Below are 22436 nucleotides of genomic sequence, written 5' to 3'. Positions count from 1 at the left end.
CCTCCTCTGAGTCTCAGTGTGCTTTTCTCTTTCCTTCTAGTTGTAGAATTTCCACTCAGCCAGCCTTCCTGTGGTTCTGGATGATGTCCGTTCCATCTTTTAGTTGTATTTTTGAAGTGATTGTGAGAGGCAGCAATGTCAGGTGTTTACCTATGCCGCCATCTTGTTTTTTTATGTCTGATATTTTGATGCCTATGGATTCTACTAAGATTTTTATGGTTTCCTGTCTTATGTTTAAATCCTTTATCCATTTTGAGTTTATTTTTGTGTATGGGTAAGTTGGTGGTCTAGTTTCATTTTTTTGCATGTATCTGTCCAATTTTTCCAACACCATTTATTGAAGAGACTGTCTTGACTCCATTGTATGCTCTTGCCTCCTTTGTCAAATATTAATTGAGCATAATGGCTTGGGTCTATTTTTGGGTTCTCTGTTCTGTTGCATTGGTCTATATGTCTGTTCTTGTGCCAGTACCAGGCAGTTTTGAAAACAGTGACTTTGTAATATAACTTGATACCTGGTATTGTCATCCCTCCAACTTTGTTCTTCTTTCTCAAGATTGCTGTGGTTATTCAGGGTCCTTTTTATTCCATATGAATTTTTGGAGAGTTTGTTCGAGGTCTGTGAAATATGCCATTGGTATTTTAATGGGGATTGTATTAAATCTATAGATTGCTTTAGGTAGTATGGTCATTTTAATGATGTTGATTCTATCATTCCATGAACATGGTATATTCTTCCATTTGTTTATGTCTTTCTCTATCTCTTTTTTCAATGTCCTGTAGTTTCTGAGTACAGGTCTTTTATCTCCTTAGTTAAGTTTATTCCTATGTATTTTAATTTTTTGGTGCAATGGTACATGGGATTTTTTTGTTTTGTTTTGTTTCTCTTTCTTTTGAGTTCATTACCGGTGTACATAAAAGCCATAGATTTCTGGGTGTTAATTTTGTATTCTGCTACATCACCTAATTCTGGGACCCCTTGGGGGATGTTGGAGAGCTGGTTTCGGCCCAATTGCTGTAGGCCAGGCCGAAGGTCCCCACTGGTGCACGAATCTGTTCACTGGGCCTCTAGTTTTATTACAATAACATTGAGAAATTGTTGAATACTTACCATGTTTCTACTTGTCCTGGGAGGGATTAGCCTAGTGAAAAAAATGAAGTTTTTGGTTTCCTTCCAGTGCAAATATTTACAGGTTGGTACCTGTCCGTTTTAGCTTTTCCTGTTTAGTCACTTCTTGTTTCTCCTATAGATTATTTTTAAAGTAAATTTTCTAATGAAATATAAACAGAGAAAACTACAGATTTTAACTATACAGCTTGCGAGGATATGAAAGAAAAGGGAACCCTCATGCACTGCTAGTGGGAATGCAGATTGGTGCAGCCACTGTGCAAAACAGTATGGAGTTTCCTCAAAAAAGTAAAAATGGAACTCCCATTTGACCCAGTAATCCCACTTCTAGGAATATATCCCAAGAAATCAGAAACACTAATAGGATCTTGGTGAGGTAGCAGTGGAGCCTTGCTCTCCAAGTCTTGCAATGTTGCCCAAGGATGATAAGAAGAAGAAAGATGCTGGAAAGTCGGCCAAGAAAGACAAACACCCCCATGAATAAGTCTGGGGGAAGGCCAAAAAGAAGAAGTCGTTCAAAGGCTAAATTTGGGACAAGCTCAATAACCTAGTCTTGTTTGACAAAGAAGCATATGACAAATTCTGTAAGGAAGTTCCCATCTATTAGTTTATAACCTCAGCTGTTGTCTCAGAGAGACTGAAGATTTGCTGCTCCTTGACCAGGGCAGCCCTTCAAGAGCTCCTCAGTAAAGAACTTATTAAACTAGTTTCAAAGCACAGAGCTCAAGTAATTTACACCAGAAACACCAAAGGTGGGGATGCCCCAGCTGTTGGAGAAATTTCTATAAGATTGAAAAGCAGGAAAAACTAATCTATGGTAATAGACATCAGAATAGTGGTTACTTTTGGGGATAGTGATTGGAAGGAGCTTAAGGGGAGGGGGGTTTCTGTAGGGGCTGCTGTAGGGCTGTAATGTTCTATTTTTTTCTTTTTTTCTTTAATAAAGGTTTATTTTTCAAAATGTACAGCCAGTCAGACCTGTTGTTCATGCATCTTCTCCAACAGCTGGTCATCCCCACTTTTGGTGTTTCTGGTGTAAATTACTTGAGCTCTGTGCTTTGAAACTAGTTTAATAAGTCCTTTACTGAGGAGCTCCTGAAGGGCTGCCCTGGGCAAGGAGCAGCGAATCTTCAGTCTCTCCGAGACAACAGCTGAGGCTATTGTGTTAAGGCTCTTGTGTTGCCTGTTGTACTTCATTATTAATAATTATGTATAACAGGATATTGTAAAAATTAAGTTACAAAATTTTTACTAAAATGTTTCTTATATATATTGGCTGGGCCGCAAAAGTATGTGTATTCAACAGCCTAGGCCCGATGCCTAGGTGGCAAGTCTTTTTTTAAAGTAAGCTTCAAAAATGTGCATGTCATAGTATTATGCTGTAATCAAAGTGTGAGAATAATAATGTCACATCATGCCTAGTCCTCTGACTCTACTACCAGCATATTGCATAAAATCAACTACTCGTAGTCTATATATGTGTATGCATGCATGTGTGTATAATATTTTCTTTACAACCCAGAATCACACAATATGTGCAGTTCTCTATTCTGTTGATGGTCTTTCCCTCACTTAATAACTCATGGGGTCTTCAGGCAACTGCAGTAGCATTTCTCATAAACTTTCCCTAACACCTCCAGTCTGGGTTTTGTGTCTTTCCTCCATAACCTATGTCCCTTCTGCCATTTTTCCCTACTGTACTTTTTTTAAAAATTGATTTTCAGAGAGAGAAGAGAGAGAGGTCAATTTGTTGTTCTGCTTATTTATGCATTCATTGGTTGATTCTTGTATTTGTTCTGACCGGGGGTTGAACTGCAACCTTGGTGTATTGGGACGATATTCTAACCAACTGAGCTACCTGGCCAGGGTTCTTTATTGTGTTTTTATTTACTAGTTTATCTCCCTTACAAGATCTGAAACAGCAGGACCTCTAGTTCAATGCTTAATATACCAAAGGCACTCAATACACATTTGCTGAGCACATGAGTGAGTAAGCTAACTGGGATCAACCCAAAAACTACACAAACGAGGAGCACAATAAGGGGTGTGGTGATCAGACGTGGCTTATAGCTCTCATGCTTGAAGAGGAACTATTATAGCTGCTGTTGCTGCTTAAGCAAAGTTCAGCTACTCCACTGACTCCTTCTTTGTCCGGTAACATGACCAGCAAGGAGGTAATTGCAGTGTTTGGAGCAACAGGTAAAAAGCTTACTTTTAAAGTGCATGCTGACTGCTTACTTTCCTGTCTTCTTGTTTTTAAAGTCAGAGCCTGCCAGTGTGGGTGAATTTCCTGCCATTGGAGGAAATTAAGAAAAGTGTCCTATTGCTTGGATTTCTGATGTGGTAAAGGGGCTGGTGATTTGATTTTATTTGTCAGAAATGATCTCAGCAGGACAAGGACAACTGACATATTCTCTATTTCTCAGTCATGTGCTGACTTGGTATGTTTCCTTTCAACATAAGCTATCCTCTGGAGACTTTTCTCCCTTCACTTCCTGACAAGTGAAAGAAGCAAGTGTGGGTCTGTAGGGCATATCTCCATGCCTAACCAATACCCCAGCCATTCTGAAAGCATGGAGAGGGTGGGGGTTAGGCAATGTGCTGAGTGACTTTTCTGTCTGGGTCAGCTGCCCCAGCTTTTTAACTGCCCTCCCTGATTTCAATCTTATCTCTTTTTTCAATCTGTTCTTTACAGCCAGAGCCATCTTTGCAAAATGTTGATCAAATCAGGCTACACTCATTCAATCTGTTCTCATTTCAGCCTCCTGATGATCCATTTGAAACTATCAGATCATGACATGCCTCTGCTCAAAACCCTGCAACAACTGCCTCCCCCCTCCCCTATCTCACTCCAAGTAAAATGCAAAGTCCAGCTAATGGGCCCCCATCTTTTACCCTCCCCTTTACTTGCTCAGGTGTTCCTCAAGTACACTCCCACCATAAGTCCTTTGCATTGGCCGTCCCCTCAGCCTCCAGCTACCCACACTGCTTTCTCCCTCATGTCACCCAAGCCTCTGCTCAGATGTCGCCCTTTCCATGAGCACTTTCCAGACCTCCATATTTAAAATTGCAACTCCACTCCCCCTTACTGTTATCTGGCTGCCCTTCCTGCTTGGTTTCCTCCCTTACCGCTTGCCTTTCCACAGGAGAAGATAAGCTCTATGAGCAAAGGAATTTTGTCTGAAAAGAGGAAAGGACTAAAGCAGGGAGAAGAGAGAAATAAATTTGCAAAAACCAACAGCCAGTTATGACGTTGACTTTAGAAGGAGTTCTTACCTTTTGAGACAGCATGGATGGACCTGGAGATTATGATACTAAATGAAATAAACCAGTCAGAGGAAGACAAACATCATATAACCTCACTTATATTTGGAATCTAATGAACAAAATAAACTGACAAACAAAATAAAAACAGAAGCATGGTTACATGGAACAACTAACAGCTGCAAGAGGGGAGGGAGGTGAGGGGACTGGATGAAAGGAGGTGAAGGGATTAGTCCAAAAACATATATACATAACACATAGACACAGAAAACAGTGGGAAAGGGGGGTTGGGATAGGTGGAGGTGGGCAAAGGGGGGGGTAATGGAAATAGAAAGAGACTTTGCTTTGTGTGACGGGCGCACTATGCAGTGTGCAGATGCTTTGTTGAGTTGTATACTTGAAACTGTTATAGCATAATCATAAGCTAGGAAAATTCCAGGACAAGCGGAACAGGAAAACCAAGATAGTTAAACCACAGTTTGAGCCAAAGCAGCCCAGCCTAGGCTCTCCTGTTGCTTCTTCTATGCCAGTGGTTCTCAACCTTCTGGCCCTTTAAATACAGTTCCTCATGTTGTGACCCAACCATAAAATTATTTTTGTTGCTACTTCATAACTGTAATGTTGCTACTGTTATGAATCGTAATGTAAATATCTGATATGCAGGATGGTCTTAGGCGACCCCTGTGAAGGGGTCGTTCGAACGCCAAAGGGGTCTCGACCCACAGGTTGAGAACTGCTGTTCTATGCCCTTCTTTGTTTCACCGGCCTAAGTATATTTATGCTGTGGTCAATAAATTCTTGCTTGCTTTTCTACCCTGTCTCTTCATTGAAATCTTTCCTTCAAGAAGACAAGAACTGAGTGTTAGGTCTGTGCCAAGAGATGAGGATTTAAGAAATTTTATTACATTCTCTCACAGTGGGCTGAGACCAGTACATCTAGTAGGGAGAGCAGGCTATTTATATCTCCTGTGCAGGTCAGGGCAACAGGTGGGACTGGGTGCAGGCTAGAGGCTGGGTGTAAGCAGTTTACTAGAAACTAAAAACCTTTAGTCATATCTTACAAAATCTGAATGAGAATTATAGGAAAACTGCAGGGAAGGCAAGAGCCCCAAGCAGGGCCAAATGGAAAAGTACTGAGCACAGGAGAAAGGCAGAGAATATGCCTGACACTGAGGTCTCCTCCTATCTCCGGTAGCAAAACCTGTATGGTTTTGTGAACCGATGTCACTCCAATAAATTCAATTAAGTACTAGTAAAAAAACCAAAAGGTAAATGGGACATGGAGATGATTGTATAAGGCATTCGGGTGAAGGTGAGAATATTGTTATTTTCCTGAAAGAAGTAAGAAGCCATTAGAGGAGTTTGAGCAGAGTGACTAGATATGACTTCTACATTGTAAGGATCATTTTAGGTTCAGTTTTTCAAAGAGCGTGTAGTGGCAAGGGCTGAAGCAGGAAGACCTTTAGAAGGCTGCTGCCATAGTCCAGCCAAGATGACTGTGGCTTAGATGGGGATGGTAGCAAAGAGGTGGTAGGGAGTGGTCAGATTCCAGATATGTTTTAAAGAGAGTTGACAGGGACAGTGTGGTGTTCGTGGATGGGGGAAGGGGGCAGAGGATGGTATAGGGCAGTGGAGGAGCAGAGGGGGAAAAAGGGATAGAGGATGGTATAGGGCAGTGGTCGGCAAACCGTAGCTCACGAGCCACATGCGGCTCTTTGGCCCCTTGAGTGTCGCTCTTCCACAAAATACCACGTGTGGGCATGCACGTACAGTGCTATTGAAATTTCGTGGCCCATGCGCAGAAGTTGGTTTTCAGCCTGGGCGAGTCTATTTTGAAGAAGTGGTATTAGAAGAAGTGGGGGTACATTCGCTGAGATCGACACCTCAGATTGAGGACGTTTTTAGCAAAGGCCAGCTTTGGAGTACCCTAATTAAGTTAATAACAATGTACCTACCTATATAGTTTGTTTAAAAAATTTGGCTCTCAAAAGAAATTTCAATCGTTGTACTGTTGATATTTGGCTCTGTTGCCTAATGAGTTTGCCGACCACTGGTTTAGGGGGATAAATGGTGATTGGAAAAAAGAGAGTTGACAGGGTTCACTGATAGACCAGCTTTCAGAGGTGAGAAGAGAACAAACAATGACCAGAGTGTTCTGGCTTGAGCAGCTGGAAGATCAAGTTGTGATTCACCAAAATGGGGAGGATTGAGGTGGGAGCAGATCAAAAAATGCTGGGAGCTTTGTTTTTGTCTCAAACTTGAGTTGCCGCCTAGGCATCCAGCTTAGGCTGTTGAATACAAACCTTGGGAGTGGCTCTTAAAGGAATCAGATTAGATGTGTCAGAGTTGAAGAAAGTTGCTTCCTACGTAGTCAAGAGGGTGGGCTGATCACTTTATTGCCCAGGGATTGTCCGTAGTTCAGTTACCATGGAATTCTGGGTGTGTTTGGGTCAAGCATGTCAAACTCGAGGCCCATGGGCTACATACGGCCCACAATGAATATTTTTGCAGCCCAGCCAATGTAACCGTATGTAAGAAACATTTTAATGTACATTTTGTAACTTAATTTTTACAATATCCTGTTATATATAATTATTAGTAATTAACTACAATGTTTGCTAATGACTAATTACTATAATCATTTGTGTTGCATTCATTTCTCTTACACGCCTTACATGCAGGCACACCATCTCTCTCCACTAGTCCTGTTGCAGAAGACTGGAGAAAAACCAAGCCACGCTTAGAGAAAGGGAGTTACATTTTATTATTAAATTCTGTGCAGGCCCAGAGAAAAATGTGTCTTTCAAATTCTGGGCCCCCCAACATGGAGGAAACTCTCTTTATTTATACTTTTTTCAGTCCTTTTGTCTCCCAAATTTGGAATGAGACTTCCGGGCCTTCTGAGAAAGAAGGCCTGCATGTTGGGAAGGGGCCATGAGACCATATCTCAAGGTCTAGCCTGGTGTCAGCACTGACAACTCAGTCTGGGCCATAGTTTAAGGCCTCTCTGGAATGGGAGTAGTCTTATTTTCCTTATTATTTAAGACAGAAGCCAGAATAGCAGGGTTAAAATTTCAAACAGCAGTTTTTATATAAGATGGATGCTTCAGTACTAGCAGCAAATATTTTAGCAGCCAATTGCCACGTCATTAGTCTTATATTGACTTGTTGGTGTACGCAAGAAATATTTCGCTTTCGGAGACAAGAAAAATAGGTTTATTTGCATTATGCTTATTAATTTGTGCAGTTATTCAGTGTCTGGGAAGTTAATATTCAAGAAAATGTATTAATTTTTATTAAAATGTTCTATTATTTTATGTTAACGATTACTCATTTATTTCAGCCCTTTGTATTCAGCATGTCTCTATCAAAATTAACATTTCTATGAAAATTGAAGCTTTTGTTTTTTGCGGCCCACATAAACATAAACCTTGTTTATTTGGCCCGTGTTAGCCTTTGAGTTTGGCATGCTTGGTTTGGGTGTTTGAGGTAGGGTTGCCTTATTTAGCAGATACAAATATAAGATACCTAGTTAAAATAAGAAAATAATGTATATATTTTTATTGATTTCAGAGAAGAGAGAGGGAGAGATAGAAACATCAATGATGAGAGAGAATCATCAATTGTCTGCCTCCTGCATGCTCCACTCCGAGGATTGAGCCGGCAACTGGGGCATATGTGACAGGGAAGAATCAACTGTGACCTCCTGGTTCATATGTCGAAGCCCAACCACTGAGCAACACAGGCTGGGACTAGTTAAATCTGACAGGGACATGTCTTAACCCTTACCTTGCATGTGTTTGCACATCAAACTCTGAACAGTGCTTGCCATTCAAATGCTACTGTGGACGTAAAAAGGGGTTCTATGGACAGTAACCTCACAGGGTGATCTGACCATAAATTCCTAACTGGGCAGGTCATGGTGGGTAGTCATGGCACAGGCATATAACTTCTTTAGAGAATGGCTTATCTTGGCCTTAAACTAGTCCTGTCCATTGCTTCGGAGCATGGACCTTCAAAGGTTAACACACCTTTGAAATAACCACCCTCAAGAGAGCACATAATCTTATTAACTACCCTGTAATTTAATCCCCACCTTGCTTTCTGCTACCTTCATGTGATCTTCCTTTCTTTCCCTCCTTAATTTCAAATGCATAAAAGAAACTGCAAAACCTGTTATTTTGCAGAGCATTTGAGATTTTGCTCCCTGGCATATGTCATCAGTTGGCTCAAATAATTTTAGTATATGTGCTGCCAAAGCAAGCACTCAAGTAAACTCTTACAAAACTTCTCTACAGATTTGGATGTTTCTTATGTAGACACTGTCCTCAATATGGAATTACCTTGAAGATAACTAGGTCCAAGAGGGAATGATCCAGAATAAACGGGGAGGATCTGGGACAACCGAGTATGTCAAGAATGGATGCTCTGGGAGCAGCTTTATCGGGCTGATAAGTTTATGGTTATGTCTTGCTAATTTAAAGGAACAGGGCCAAGATGGATAAATTCTTTTCTTGGTTTGGTTCTTAGTAAAACATAAAAAGTGGGAGTGGTAAGAGAGCCAGTCCTGGTTTTGGTCCAGCTCCTCTTACTTGTTTATACAGGTTTAGGCAGGACTGTCTACTTCAAAGTTAAGAGTTGAGAACACAGAGGTTTCAGTCTTTTCACTTCATTCATTCATTCATTCACTCATTCAACATATAGATGTTGAAAACTTGCAATTTGCCAGAGAATAGTCTCAGCACATGGTTGGAAAACAAGGAGAACCCAGTTTAGTAGGAGGATTTTTAGGAAATAATTACAATAGGCAGTGATATGGGCTGAATTGTTTTTCCCTCCAAAATAATTCATATGTTGAAGCCCTAGTTTCTAGTATCTCTGAATATGAATGTATTTGCAGATAGGGCCTTTGCTGGGGCAATTATATTAAAGTGAGGCCATGAAAGTGATCCCCAATCTGGACTGATGTCCTTTTAAGAAGAGGAAATTTTGACACACAGAGAAGCAGGAGGGGCTAGAGTGCACAAAGGAAAGGCCATATGAGGACACAGTGAGAAGGCTCTTCATCTGCAAACCAAAGGGAGAGATCTCAGGAGAAACCAATATAGCAACACCTTGATCTTGGGCTTCTAGCCTCAGAACTATGAGAAAATATATTTCAGTTGTTTAAGCCACAATCTGTGGAATTTTTTTACGGTAGGCTTAGCAAACTAACATAGCTAACAAATATTTTTTATTGAATTTCTATTTTTATAGATGTGTATATAATAGTTTTAAAAATCTAATAGTCCTACGAGCCTTATAAAGAAATCCAGCAGACCCTGCTCTACCCCTCTCCACATTTAACTCTTCTGTTTCTATTGGTATTTGTCTTCATATTTCTAAATAATCTGATAATAAGCTATTTCTTGATTTTTCAATGTTAGATAATATTTATTGTCTTTAGCTTTCCTATATCATCAGTCCCAAATACACACTTCCTTTTTGCTCATCTCCCCCGTATAGTTTAAAACAATTTGTATATGGATGATGGACTAATATGGACTCTTATAGTGACTATGTCATTATTGTTCATACTTGAGCCGTGTACTCTGCACTTTCTTTTCTCACATAATTTCTTATTTTCCCTGAAATTAGTAATTGTCTTAATTTTTTTTATTTGTTTAGTTTTCTTTCTACCTATCACTCATCTTTTTCTCTAATTTCTCCAGTAAAGCTGCATGATTTATCTCAAAATGAGGAAACACATCAATTAATCTCTTAGTTCTGTTTTTTTGCCTCTCCATGGAGACCTCCCTCCTGGAATGCTACCTTTTTTTTTTTTTCTTTCAGGCTCCCTAGGATTTCCTTCCCCATTATTCTAATAATTCTCTTTGCCTTTTTCCTGGGTTTGGTTTCTATTTCCTGGTTTCTTCTTGCTTGCTTTACTTTGTCTTTTTGCGGAAGCACACCCTCCAGTGGCTTACAGAAAATGTGTATATAAGCGTTATATTTTTGAGACCTTGAGTGTCTGGAAATATCTTTATGTAGAATGTTTAGAATCAACTGATCATTTGGTTAGGTGTAAAATTCTGGAAAGAAGTTAATTTCCCTTCTATATGACATTACTCCATTGCTTCCAATGTTATAAGGAAATCTGGTGCTATTTTTATACCCTTCTGCCAAAGTTTGCAAAATATTTTTATCCCCAGTGTTCAGAAATTTCACAATTATGTAAATAATGTAAGACTTAATTTATTCATTGTGCTGGGCACTCAGTGGCCCCTTAATCTGGAAGCTCATTCAATATCCTTGAACCAGCAGTTCTCAACCTGTGGGTCGCGACCCCTTTGGGAGTAGAACGACCCTTTCACAGGGGTCACCTAAGACCATCGGAAAACACATATATAATTACATATTGTTTTTGTGATTAATCACTATGCTTTAATTATGTTCAGTTTGTAACAATGAAATTGGGGGTCACCACAACATGAGGAACTGTATTAAAGGGACATGGCATTAGGAAGGTTGAGAACCACTGCCTTGAACTCTGGGAAATTATATTCTTTGATAATTCAATATGTCCATTTTGTCTATTCTGTCATTCTGGAACTCCCCTGGCTTTATCCTCTATTTTCTCCTTCCTGTTTTCCATTTCTTTTTAATTTTGAGAGATTTCTCTAACTTTTTCGATTGAAAACTTATTTCTGCTATAATATTTTAAATTTCTGAGAGCTTCATCTTCTCTTCTGAATGCTTTCTCTCCTGCCTCCCTCTCCCTTTTTATTGGCGCAGTATGCAGATGTAGTGTTCTGAATGCAAAATCTTCTCCAATCTCTGAAGACATTAATGCTTTAATTTTTTCTTCTGTACACCGCATCGTTTCTGCTTATCTTTATCAATTTGTTTATTTTGGTTTCGTTGGAGGCTTTCTTCAAACGTATGGTGACCTTTGGCTGTGTGTTCATATTTACTAGTAACTTCAACTGAAGCTCTTTGTGCAAAAGCAGAGCTCATTGACAGCAGACCCTATAGGGTTATCAGTGGTGCATCAGTTGGGGTTTCACACAAAACAAGTGCCATAGCCTTTCAGAGAAGCCAAGGAAAAAATAAAGGTTGAAAGGGAAGAGACCAATAATGAACAAGTAAGCAATAGGAGGAAGGAGCAGAGGGCAGGAGAGATGACCAAAACCCAGGGAGAGTAGCAACATGGAGATAGCCACCTTTCTTCCTGTTCTTGGATTTCCTGCTGATGATGCCTCTTGTTGGCCAGACCAAACCTGAGATCATGAAGAGAGCCCATTGATGGAGTCCAATACAGGTCAACCTCCCAGGACACTAAGCAGGATGCGGAAGGTGAAGGTAGATCTGAAGGTGTGAAAAACATATTCAGGACAAATATACAACCAGTTTGATAGCGGATCCCAAATGTTAGTAACCCAGCACAGTACCTGGCATATATGATAGAGTATTCAGTAAATATTTGTAGAGTAGATAAATGAGGCAAGTAATGAAAGTAATGATCATATCATCAATGACTTTGAATGCCATAAAAAAGAAACTTATGCAAGTTTTCAACTTAAAAATAAAATAGGAAGCTCTTTTGAAAAGAAAATTTTGTGAAGAACCTCAAAATAAAAACTATAATCAGATAAAAATAGATTTTCCCAGTTGAATCTGGGCTACAGGGTCTGGCACCCTGCTCACTTGGCCTCATTATTGTTGGGGAGCACACGAGACTTGGTTGGAAAGTTTGTAAGGAGGACATTCTAAGAAAACGGAAGTGTGTGGAAGGCCGCCTGCCTGTTTATCAGAATTCCAACTTAGGGGAGACTTAGGGGAGTGTTGAAGGTGGTGCCCCTAATTATTCCTTGACCTTTCCAAACAAGTCTGTGAATGTGCAGACCCCTGGTGTTTACTGGAATCCTTATGCCTAATCTTTGGGTGCCCTTGCCTTGAGGACAATGCAAACACATGTGTCCTCCCAAGATTACTTACCCTACTGATTGTATCTAAAGATAAAAATGCCAATAAAAGCCTAATGAGGCAGGCAATTGAGGCTGCCTGGTTGCTAATGCCGGGCCATCCCTTAGCCTCTCTTTCACAGCAAATGTGTGTCAGAGTAATCCATTCATCTGTCACTCAGGCTCTGCTGGCCAGCCCTGGAGCCCCAGCAATGGTTACCTCAGGCCTCTCCCATTCTTTCTCTGCCCCATGGACTTTTCAAAGGTGCCTCTGATGCAGCTGTGAGAAACCTAGTTTGAACCACTGTTGCAAAAATAGGAATGCCTCCTGAAGCAGTTATTATAACAGCTGTACTCTGAATAGTGGTACTACCTGAGCAGTTATTTTTTAGTGAACATTTCTCCTGAACCTTCCTCTGTTTCTTCTTCCCCAATGCTGCAGGATCTCAGGGTGGCTCTGTGGCCAGGGCCCTTTTGGAGAGCAAAAAGTTTGCTGTAAGAGCAGTGACCAGGAATGTGACTCAACCAAAAGCACTGGTGCTCCAGGAACTTGGTGCTGAGGTGGTAAAAGGGGACCTGAATGATAAAGCATCGGTGGAGGCCGCATTACAAGATGCCTATGGGGTCTTTCTAGTGACCAACTACTGGGAACATCACAGCAAAGAGGAAGAAGTGTCTCAGGTGGGAACACCTTTGAGCCCTTTCCTCTTACCCTTCCTGGCTGCTCTGCCCTCCCTTGAAGGGGGTGGGCCTTAAGTCTGAGCAAAAATTGCCTCACTCCACAAAATCTCTCTGGTATTTATGAAATATATGTCCTTGAAGTATTTCTTTGATTGTGAAGTCAGTGTTCTGTCACACATGTCCACATCTCAAGACTGGAGATCTGAGGATGACTGTGCAGTGGAGCCGGTCATTGGTCTGTAGATGGCATGTGAAGGGTACCCCACAAATTAAGGTAACTCCAAAGTGAAAAGGAAAGAACAAAATGTAATGAGTATATTTTTACTTCTGGCAGAGAATTTGGGGAGAACTTAATAATGGGTACATAGAAAAAACTAAAGCAAGCAAATAAACCCACAGTGATGAACACAGGGAAAATAAAAGTTTATAGAAAAAAAATAAATGTAACCATACAATATTACTTGGTTCAACTTCAGCAATGTGGTAGGCACTACTTTTTTGATCTAGCCCAACATTATGATATTGGGAATATGAAAAAAAGGGAATTGCATATATGTGTAATGGTGGTGTTGGGCTGTGTGTGTCTGTGAGAGAGAAAGAGAGAGAGAGAGAGAGAGAGAGAGAGAGAGAGAGAGAGAGCACATTAAAGATGAGGACTCATCTTTCAGAGTAAGAATTTAGTAGATGATATCTTAAACTGAAAAAATCAAGCATTAGTAGTGCAAACCTGTTATTCAGAAATAAAGAAACAGCTAAAAGAGATGAAAGTGGTTACTTCTTGAGAGCAGTTATCACATGAGGACTCAGGGAACATCTTTGCCATTATAAGCTCAATTCCCTGTCTCTCTTACCCCCCAACCCCCAACCCCTTGACAGTACTATTTGAAGTCATATATGTGTATAAATTGGAAAAATTTGAAGATTACATTTTTAAAGTGTAATTGATGGGATCAGTCTCTTGCAGAAATGGCATAATTCAAAAAATTAAGAGCAGGATTGAGCCATTTCAGGAATGTCTGTGAAATTAATTATACCATTTACAGCTTATCTTTTAGTGATAAACTTTGGAAGAGCCCATATTAAGAAATCTGGGTTCTAATTCTGATATTCAGTTACTATGAAACCCAGGAGTACAAAGTCACTTCTCTGCTCACTTTCTGCCTCTACTAAACCAGATTAATTATGTCTTCTCTACTTGCTACATGGAGTTTTGTAAAGAAAAAAGAGAAGGAAACAGTGGAAAGAAAGAAAAAAGAGAGCGAGAGAAAGAGGAGAGAGAGAGAAAGAGAGAAGAGAGAGATGAAGGTGTTTTAGAAAATTTGGAACTGAAGTACAAAAAAGAGAATGTGTGTGTGTGTGTGTGTGTGTGTGTGTGTGTGTGTGTTTGTGTGTGTGTGTGTCTTTATTATGCCCTCAATATCCAATTGGTGTGCAGATATAATTAATTACTAGAAAACATTATTACACTGTATGAATATTATTTTCTCAAGTATCCTTGAAGCTCATATATAAATAAATGTGACAGTTGATCTAAAGATACTGATAGCCTAGGCCCTAGAGGAAGGGACCAGATGTTTCTGCCTGTTCCGACCAGGCTGACTCTTAGCTTCTGATGAGGTTCAGTATTGTGTCATGGTGGAGCCTCTGCCCACCAATACTTGTGGCCTCTCAGATGGTAACTTGAATATATTTTGATGCTGAAGAGCTCCCTCTCTATGGAGGACAATAAGAAAAAGAAGGGGGGAAGGGAAAGCACCACCCGCCTTCCTGTCCATAAGCAAATACAGCGATCTATATAAAGAATTTACTTTGTTCCTTAGGGAAAGCTGGTGGCAGATGTCACCAAGCGCCTGGGTGTGAAGCATGTGGTGTTCAGCGGCCTGGAGAACGTCAAGCGTCTGACCGGAGGGAAGTTGGTAGTTGAGCACTTTGATAGGAAGGGAGAGGTGGAGGAGTATTTCTGGTCCATTGGTGTTCCCATGACCAGCATCCACTTGGCAGCTTACTTTGAAAACTTTCTCACTTTATGGAAGCCCAAGAAAGCCTCTGATGGAGATTACTACACCGTGGGTAAGTGGAATTTGTAGTGAAAGTTGACCAGACACTTGCTGTCTCCCCTTCTTCCTCCTTTGTCCCCTTCCTCCCTCTTTTCAGTGGACATATATCATTTGAGTGCCTACTATGTGCTTACTTGTGGGTGAAGTGTTGAGAGGGATACAATATTGTTTTAAATTTCACAGAGGACTGGTTCTTGGACTGGAAACACAAAGGATTTCACTTGCAGTCTGAACAATCGGATGCTCTTTATACAAATGGTTAGCTATGCGACCTCAAGCCTTAGTTTCCTCAAGTCTAATGTAAAAATTGGACAAGATGACTTTTTTTTTGTTAATCTTCACTCCAGGATATTTTTACATTGATTTTTATAGAGTGGGGAAAGGAGAAGGAGAGACACACAGAGAGAAACATCAATGTGAGAGAGACATATCGATTGGTTGCCTCCTGCATGCACCCTGACCAGGGCTGGGGACCACGCCTGCAACAGAGGTATGTGCCCTTGACCTGAATCAAACACAGGACCCTTCAGTCCGAGGGTCGATGCTCTATCCGCTGAGTCAAAGTGGATAGAGCAAGGTGACTTCTAAGGTTCCTTCTAGTTCATCCATGTGACCTACGGTAGCAACAGGGAAACATGCTCCTCTTGACCTGAGTCCCATGGTCAGAATTCCTAGAAGGGCCCTGACTCTCCAGAGAAAGAGTCTGTTTCTGAAAGTCTGGGCTGAGGTCAGGAGTGCTATAGTTTTAACAAGGATTCCTAATAATTCCAATGCTTCCAGTCCACTGGCTAGACTTTCTCTGCCCTTTGGAGACATTTTCTTTGTCCACAGTCCAAGGTGGCTCTGTGGAGTGGAGGAACTATGGGAGTATCAATGGCAGCAATTCAGTCTTTTTTCCTTGGCACATAATTAAGATTTATCAGAGGCATAACTAGTGACAAAGTCAACCTGGAGCACTTACAATACAACAGATGACTTGGGTAATAGCTCAACAAGTAACCGCCTTTCTTCCTGTGCCTTTACCAGGTTACAGAAGCCAGCTCACTGACATTTCCCAGGTCCTGAACTAGGGCATTGTAATCTCTTGGTTAGATTGGCCTGTATGAAGAGGTGATGCCTTAAACTTCTTCTGGTACCCAGTCCCATCTGGGCCTCCAAAGTCTATATAACCCCGTGTTTGGTATTCCTGAGACTCAGGTATCGTTCCCCACTATAGGAATAGCTAATATTTACCAACCACTTAGTAGGGGCCTGGCACTGCACTATTTACCTTCACTTCACAGATGAGGAAACTCAAGTAATATAGATTAAGTAACTTTCCAAAGATCACTAGTAAGGCAGACCAGGACATGGACCCTGGCAGTCTTACTCCAGAGCCATAGTCTTTACCACTGTCCCATAGCTGCTTTGAATCTCATCTCAAGACCTTCAACTCTCAAACAAAACAAGCCTCAAAGTCAGATGAGACTTAGCAAAGAGTGCCTCAAGAAGCTTAAACTGCTTTACAAATAGAAAACACAATTAGAATTTAATCTGAGCAGGCAACGTGCCCACCAAGAAATTGTGACAGGAAGCTAATTTTGCTACAAAAGGTTAAATGTGATATTTAATCCCTGGCTGCTAAGCCTGAAGTCACTTTTACACTGGATTGAAATTCAGAGACCTTGATTCTTGTCCTAGCCTGTTGTTTCCTAGCTGCGAGGCAGCAGGCAAGTCAATAGACTTAGTTTCTTCATTAAAAAAAATATTTATTATTGAAAGTATTACATATGTCCCCCTTTTTCTCCCATTGACCTCTTTTAGCCCACCCTCTCCCTCTGCCCCAGGCCTCCAACCACCCTGTTGTCTGTGTCCAAGTGTTATGCATATATGCATACAAGTTCTTTGGTTGATCTCTTCCCACCCACCCTCCTCCATCCCTGCCTTTTCTCTGAAATTCCAGTCTGTTCCATGCGTCTATGTCTCTGGATCTATTTTGTTCATCAGTTTATTTTGTTCATTGGATTTCACATATGAGTGAGATCATGTAATACTTGTTTTTCTCTGACTGGCTTATTTCGCTTAAAATAATACTCTCTAGGATTCCTCTATGCTGTCTCAAAGGGTAAGAGATCCTTATTTTTTTTTTTACTGCTGCATAGTATTCCATGGTGTAAATGTACCACAGCTTTTGTATACACTCATCTACTGATGGGTACTTAGGCTGTTTCCAGATCTTAGCTATTGTAAATTGTGCTGCTATGAACATAGGTATGCATACATTCTTTCTGATTGGTGTTTCCAGTTTCTTAGTATATATTCCTAGAAATGGGATCACTGGGCCAAATGGCAGTTTCATATTTAGTTTTTGGAAGAAACTCCATATTGTTTTCCATAAAGGCTGTCTGTACTCCCACCAGCAGTGTACTAGGGTTCCATTTTCCCCACATCCTCGCCAGCACTTGTCATTTGTTGATTTGTTGATGCTAGCATTCTGACAGGTGTGAGGTGATACCTCATCATCGTTTTAATTTACTTCTCTCTGATGATCAATGACGTTGAGCATTTTTTTTTCATATGTATCTTGGCCATCTGTAAGTACACTTTGGAGAGATGTCTATTTCGGTCCTTTGCCCATTTTTAAATTGGATTGTTTTGTCTTCCTTTTGTTAAGTTGTATGAGTTCGTTATATATTTGGATATTAACCCTTTATCACATGTATCATTGCCACATATGTTCTCCCATACAGTGGGCTCCCTTTTCATTTTGTTGATGGTTTCTTTTGCTGTGCAGAAGCTTTTTATGTTGATGTAGTCCCATTTGTTTATTTTATCCTTGGTTTCCTTTGTCCTAGGAGATGGATCCGTAAACATACTGCTGTCGATCTCTCCCTTAAAGTTCTCCAGAAGTATTATTATTTTATTTAGGTGCTCCTATATTGGGTGCATATATATTTACCAGGGTTATATCCTCTTGTTGGATTGATCCCTTTAGTATTATGTAGTGACCTTTATTGTTTCTTGTGATGGCCTTCATTTTGAAGTCTATTTTGTCAGGTATGAGTATTGCTGCCCCAGCTTTTTTTCATTTTTCATTTGCAAGGAAAATTTTTTTCCATTCCTTCACTCTCAACCTGTGTGAGCCTTTTGTTCTGAGGTGGGTCTCTTGTAGACAGCATAGATTTGGTTCATGTTTTCATATCCATTCAGAATTTCTTCATTTAAAAAATTTGAGTTCTGAGGCTAGATCATATCCATTTTGGGCTCCAGCCTCAGGATTCTGGGATTCTGGGGACCCATGAGAGGCTGTGTCACACTGTAGGAAGGGGCTTTTGAGTGACACATGAGGGTTTGAGCCCACTTCTGCTGCTCGCTGGCTGAGTAATTTCTGGAAGTACCTGATATTCCTATGTTTCAAGATTGTTTTGAAGATTAAACCAGCCAATATATTGGGCTCATTCATTCTTTCCTCCATTCATTAAATATTTGAAGGCTTATTACTATGTTCTATTCTTTTACTGGGGAATCAGTAATAAACAGTTCAAAACAAAGTCTGCCCTCATGGAGCTTTTATTTGGGTGGAGGAGATAGATAATAAACATAATAGATAAGTAAAGTATATTTATCATAATAGATAAATAAACATAATAGATAAGTAATAGGAGGTAAGTACTGTATAAAAATAGGGCAGGGTAAGTTATATGTGGAGTGCCAGCAGTAAGGAGGTGGCATGTGAAACTTAAACAAGAGGATCAGTGGGCCTCTTTGCGAAGGTGATGTCTGAGCACCTTCTGATGGAGCTAGGTGGTAGTCTTTGTGAGTATTCAGGAAAGAACATTTTGAGAAGAGCGACCAGCTAGTGTGGCTGGAACAGAGCAAGTAAGGGAGAGTAGTAGAAGGTGAGGCCAGAGTTAACAGAGGTCTGGTCTTGTAAACCATTGACTTGTCTTTTGAGGGACAGAGAGCCATTGGAGGGTATGGGCAGACATGATATGAGCTGATGTTAGTTTTACAGATTGACAAAGAGACCATGGAAAGGCAAGAGTGGAAACAAGTAGACCAACTTTGCAATAATCCAAGTCAAAGATGATGGTTCACGGTGTCTTGGACACGGTGGTAGCAGTGAAGTTGGTGAGAAGTGGTCAGATTCTAGACATACTATGAATAGGATTGAAAAAAGAAAGAAAGGATGTGGGGTGTGAGAGAAGTGTCAAGCTGACTAAGATTTTTGACTTGAGAAACGGGAATGATAGACTTGAAATGGGGCAGGCTGTAGGAGGAGCAAGTTGTTGGGGGGGCTATAGGAATTCATTTTGATGCACATTGACATGTTTATTAAACAATCAAGTAAGGATGTTGAGTAGGAAGTTGGGCAATAGAGCCTGGAATTCAGCAAAGAAATCTGGATTATAGATATAACTAATTATATTTTGCACAAAGCAGGTGCTTAGTAAATGGTGGCTTTAAAAAAATCAATACCTAGGCATTATGGTACGTTCTCAAACTAAACCTTGTAACTAATTGTGCATAGATAGTGGCCACTAGGTGTTACATTGCTTTCTTACCTTTTGTTTAGTGGTTGATTAATTCAAGTTGGAAAGACTTACTGAGGATGTGATATAATTACCTATTTTTATCTCTTGTTTTTTTGTTTTGTTTTGTTTTTACTAGCACTGCCTATGGGGGACATTCCCATGGATGGCATCTCTGTTGCTGATATCGGAGCCGTCGTCTCTAGAATTTTTGATTCTCCAGAAGAGTTCTTAGGCAAGGCTATGGGCCTCAGTGCAGAAGCGCTAACAGTACAGCAATATGCTGATGTTTTGTCCAAGATTTTGGGGAAAGATATCCGAGATGCAAAGGTGAGTTCTTAGAAGATATAAATGTGATCATAAGAGTCCACCTTAGGTCACACCCCACTGACTTAGACATTCTGGTAGACTCTCCATGCATTTAGGCAAGGGTTCACCTTAGGCTGTCAGAAGAAATTGAAGAGGATTTCAGTTCCACAAATCTATCTTTTATTGGTGCATCTGAATCCCACCCTTATGGCTTTATTTCTTTGGCTTAAGGTTAATCAGCTTGTTAGAGTAAACTTACTTTCGGGTGGCAAGAACTTAGAATCTGAAGACTGAGGTACAACTTTTTCATATACACTATCCAACTCTTCTCTCATAAACACTCATTGCTGATCATTCCAGTCTGCCAGAGCCCTCTGGTGTGGGCAAGGCACTTACCTTTCTGAGCCTCAGCTTCTTCATCTGTGAAGTGGGATAATAGCATCTACCTCAGGGTGATCTTGTGGAAATTAGAGAGAATATATTTAAGGGGCTTAGCACAGTGTTTGGTACATACATACCTATTGGTATATATCAAGTACTTCTTGTGTACCCGGTGCTATCTTTGAGGAGTTTACATCAGAGTGAAAATGTTAATGCACACGAAGTCACAGGGATCAGTGCAGCTATAACACTATAGATGCTTAATTGTGTTGTCCACACTCTCTGTGACCAAAGAAGGGTAGGAGAAGGCTTCATGGAAAAAGTGGCTTTGAGGTGGTCCTTGAGGGTGGGCAAGACTGTGTCTAGATGGAGGGAATGATGGGGCTGTCCTGGCTAAATTCTAGGATTCTAAACTCTAGCCTGGCTAAATCCACATGAATGAACCAGAGGGAGTATGAGAAAGTAAGCAAATCCTGGCTCTGCCCTTACCTATCTGTGGAACCTTGGCAAGTTACTTAACCTCTTTAATCTCAGTTTCTTCATTTGCTAAAAGAAGTATATATATTTTAAAACACACATGCTGTTTATTTTTGGTGCATTATAAAGCAATATGCAAAAACCACAAGTAAAGTAGGAAGCCTAAGTTAAACTCTAGTACAGTGGTTCTCAACCTTGGCTGCACATTAGAATCACCTGGGAATCTTTTTAAAATCCTGATTTCTGGGCCTCATCCTCCGGAAATTCTGTTTCTTTGTTATGGGGTGGGGCCACAACATTAGTAACAAAGAAATAGAATTTCCGAAGGATGAGGCCCAGAAATCAGGATTTTAAAAAGATTCCCAGGTGATTCTAATGTGCAGCCAAGGTTGAGAACCACTGGTATAGAGGATGAAATGATATATAAATGGCAGGCACCTGGCACTGGGTCAGCAATTAATAAGCCCTTGATAATTGATCATGGTATAAATCAGGTGGGAATGGCCTAGAGTCCCAGTGATGGCGAACCTATGACACACGTGTCAGAGGTGACACGCGAACTCATTTTTTTGGTTGATTTTTCTTTGTTAAATGGCATTTAAATATATAAAATAAATAGCAAAAATATAAATCTTTGTCTTACTATTGGTGGAGATATCAAAAAATTTCTATATGTGACATGGCACCAGAGTTAAGTTAGGGTTTTTCAAAATGCTGGCATGCCGAGCTCAAAAGGTTCACCATCACTGACCAGTGGTCGGAAAAATCATTAGTCAACAGAGCCAAATATCAACAGTACAATGATTGAAATTTCTTTTGAGAACCAAATTTTTTAAACTTAAACTATATAGGTAGGTACATTGTTATTAACTTAATTAGGGTACTCCTAAGGCTTAGGAAGAGCCACACTCAAGCGGCCAAAAAGCCGCATGCGGCTCTCGAGCCGCAGTTTGCCGACCACGGGCCTAGACTAGAGCATGGATAGGACAGACCTTTTACAGAAAAGTGAGAGGAACTGATGATACCACACATTACCAGCCATTTCTCCAAAGCAGGTGTTGATAAGAGGAAGGACAACAGGACTTCTGTGAAGGAAGTGTGTGTGCCTTGCAGACACCCTCAGAGCTGAAAGGAGGCTACATACCTTCTTTCAAGCTGGCAGGCGTGGACTAGTTTGGCTCTTTGCCTCTCTTGGTTGCATTCCACTATCTGTAAAATGAGTGTTGTTGGGATGATTTCTAAGGTCATACCCAGCACATTCTCTCTACAGGAGGGGTCCACAATTAGGACCCACCCCCTGCTTTTTTTAAAATAAAGATTTATTAGAACGCAGCCACACCATTTTTTTTTAATGTATTGTCTCTGGCTGTTTTCATGATACATTGATAGAATTAAGTGGTTGTGACTTAGCCCACATGACCCATAAAGCCTTAAATATTTATATCTAGCCCTTAGAAAAAACTTTGTTGATGCCCACTCTAGAATGTTTCCTAGAGGTAGGCCCAGAAAGTTGATTTTTGTTTTCATCTGCAACTCTTGGTCCAGTGAGTCTTGAGTCATGAGGGGTTATCTAGATTCCCAATTCAGAGTCAGGAACAGGAGCTACAAGGAGGCTAAGAAATCCTAATAAATTATTATATACTAGAGGCCTGGTGCACAAAATTTGTGCACTGGTGGGGGGGTG

At 40.5% G+C, this 22436-nt stretch overlaps 1 protein-coding gene and 1 pseudogene across 1 annotated transcript in view; both read left to right on the top strand.

The window, feature by feature from the left end:
• Nucleotides 1–1500: 1500 nt before the first annotated feature.
• On the top strand, nucleotides 1501–1940 carry LOC106724213 (annotated as a pseudogene).
• A 1254-nt stretch (nucleotides 1941–3194) lies between these two features.
• LOC102243312 (nmrA-like family domain-containing protein 1) overlaps nucleotides 3195–22436 on the top strand; it is a 23427-nt gene continuing 4185 nt past the window's right edge. Inside the window, exons 1-4 of the mRNA XM_005858450.2 lie at nucleotides 3195–3328; nucleotides 12779–13017; nucleotides 14838–15087; nucleotides 19725–19915. Coding sequence (XP_005858512.1) covers nucleotides 3289–3328; nucleotides 12779–13017; nucleotides 14838–15087; nucleotides 19725–19915 — 720 coding nt within the window. The 5' untranslated portion in view covers nucleotides 3195–3288. The remainder of the gene's footprint in view (nucleotides 3329–12778; nucleotides 13018–14837; nucleotides 15088–19724; nucleotides 19916–22436) is intronic.

Source organism: Myotis brandtii, unplaced genomic scaffold, assembly GCF_000412655.1.
Source record: "Myotis brandtii unplaced genomic scaffold, ASM41265v1 scaffold118, whole genome shotgun sequence".
Lineage (NCBI taxonomy): Eukaryota > Metazoa > Chordata > Mammalia > Chiroptera > Vespertilionidae > Myotis > Myotis brandtii.
This window is presented reverse-complemented; position numbering and strand designations above follow the sequence as displayed.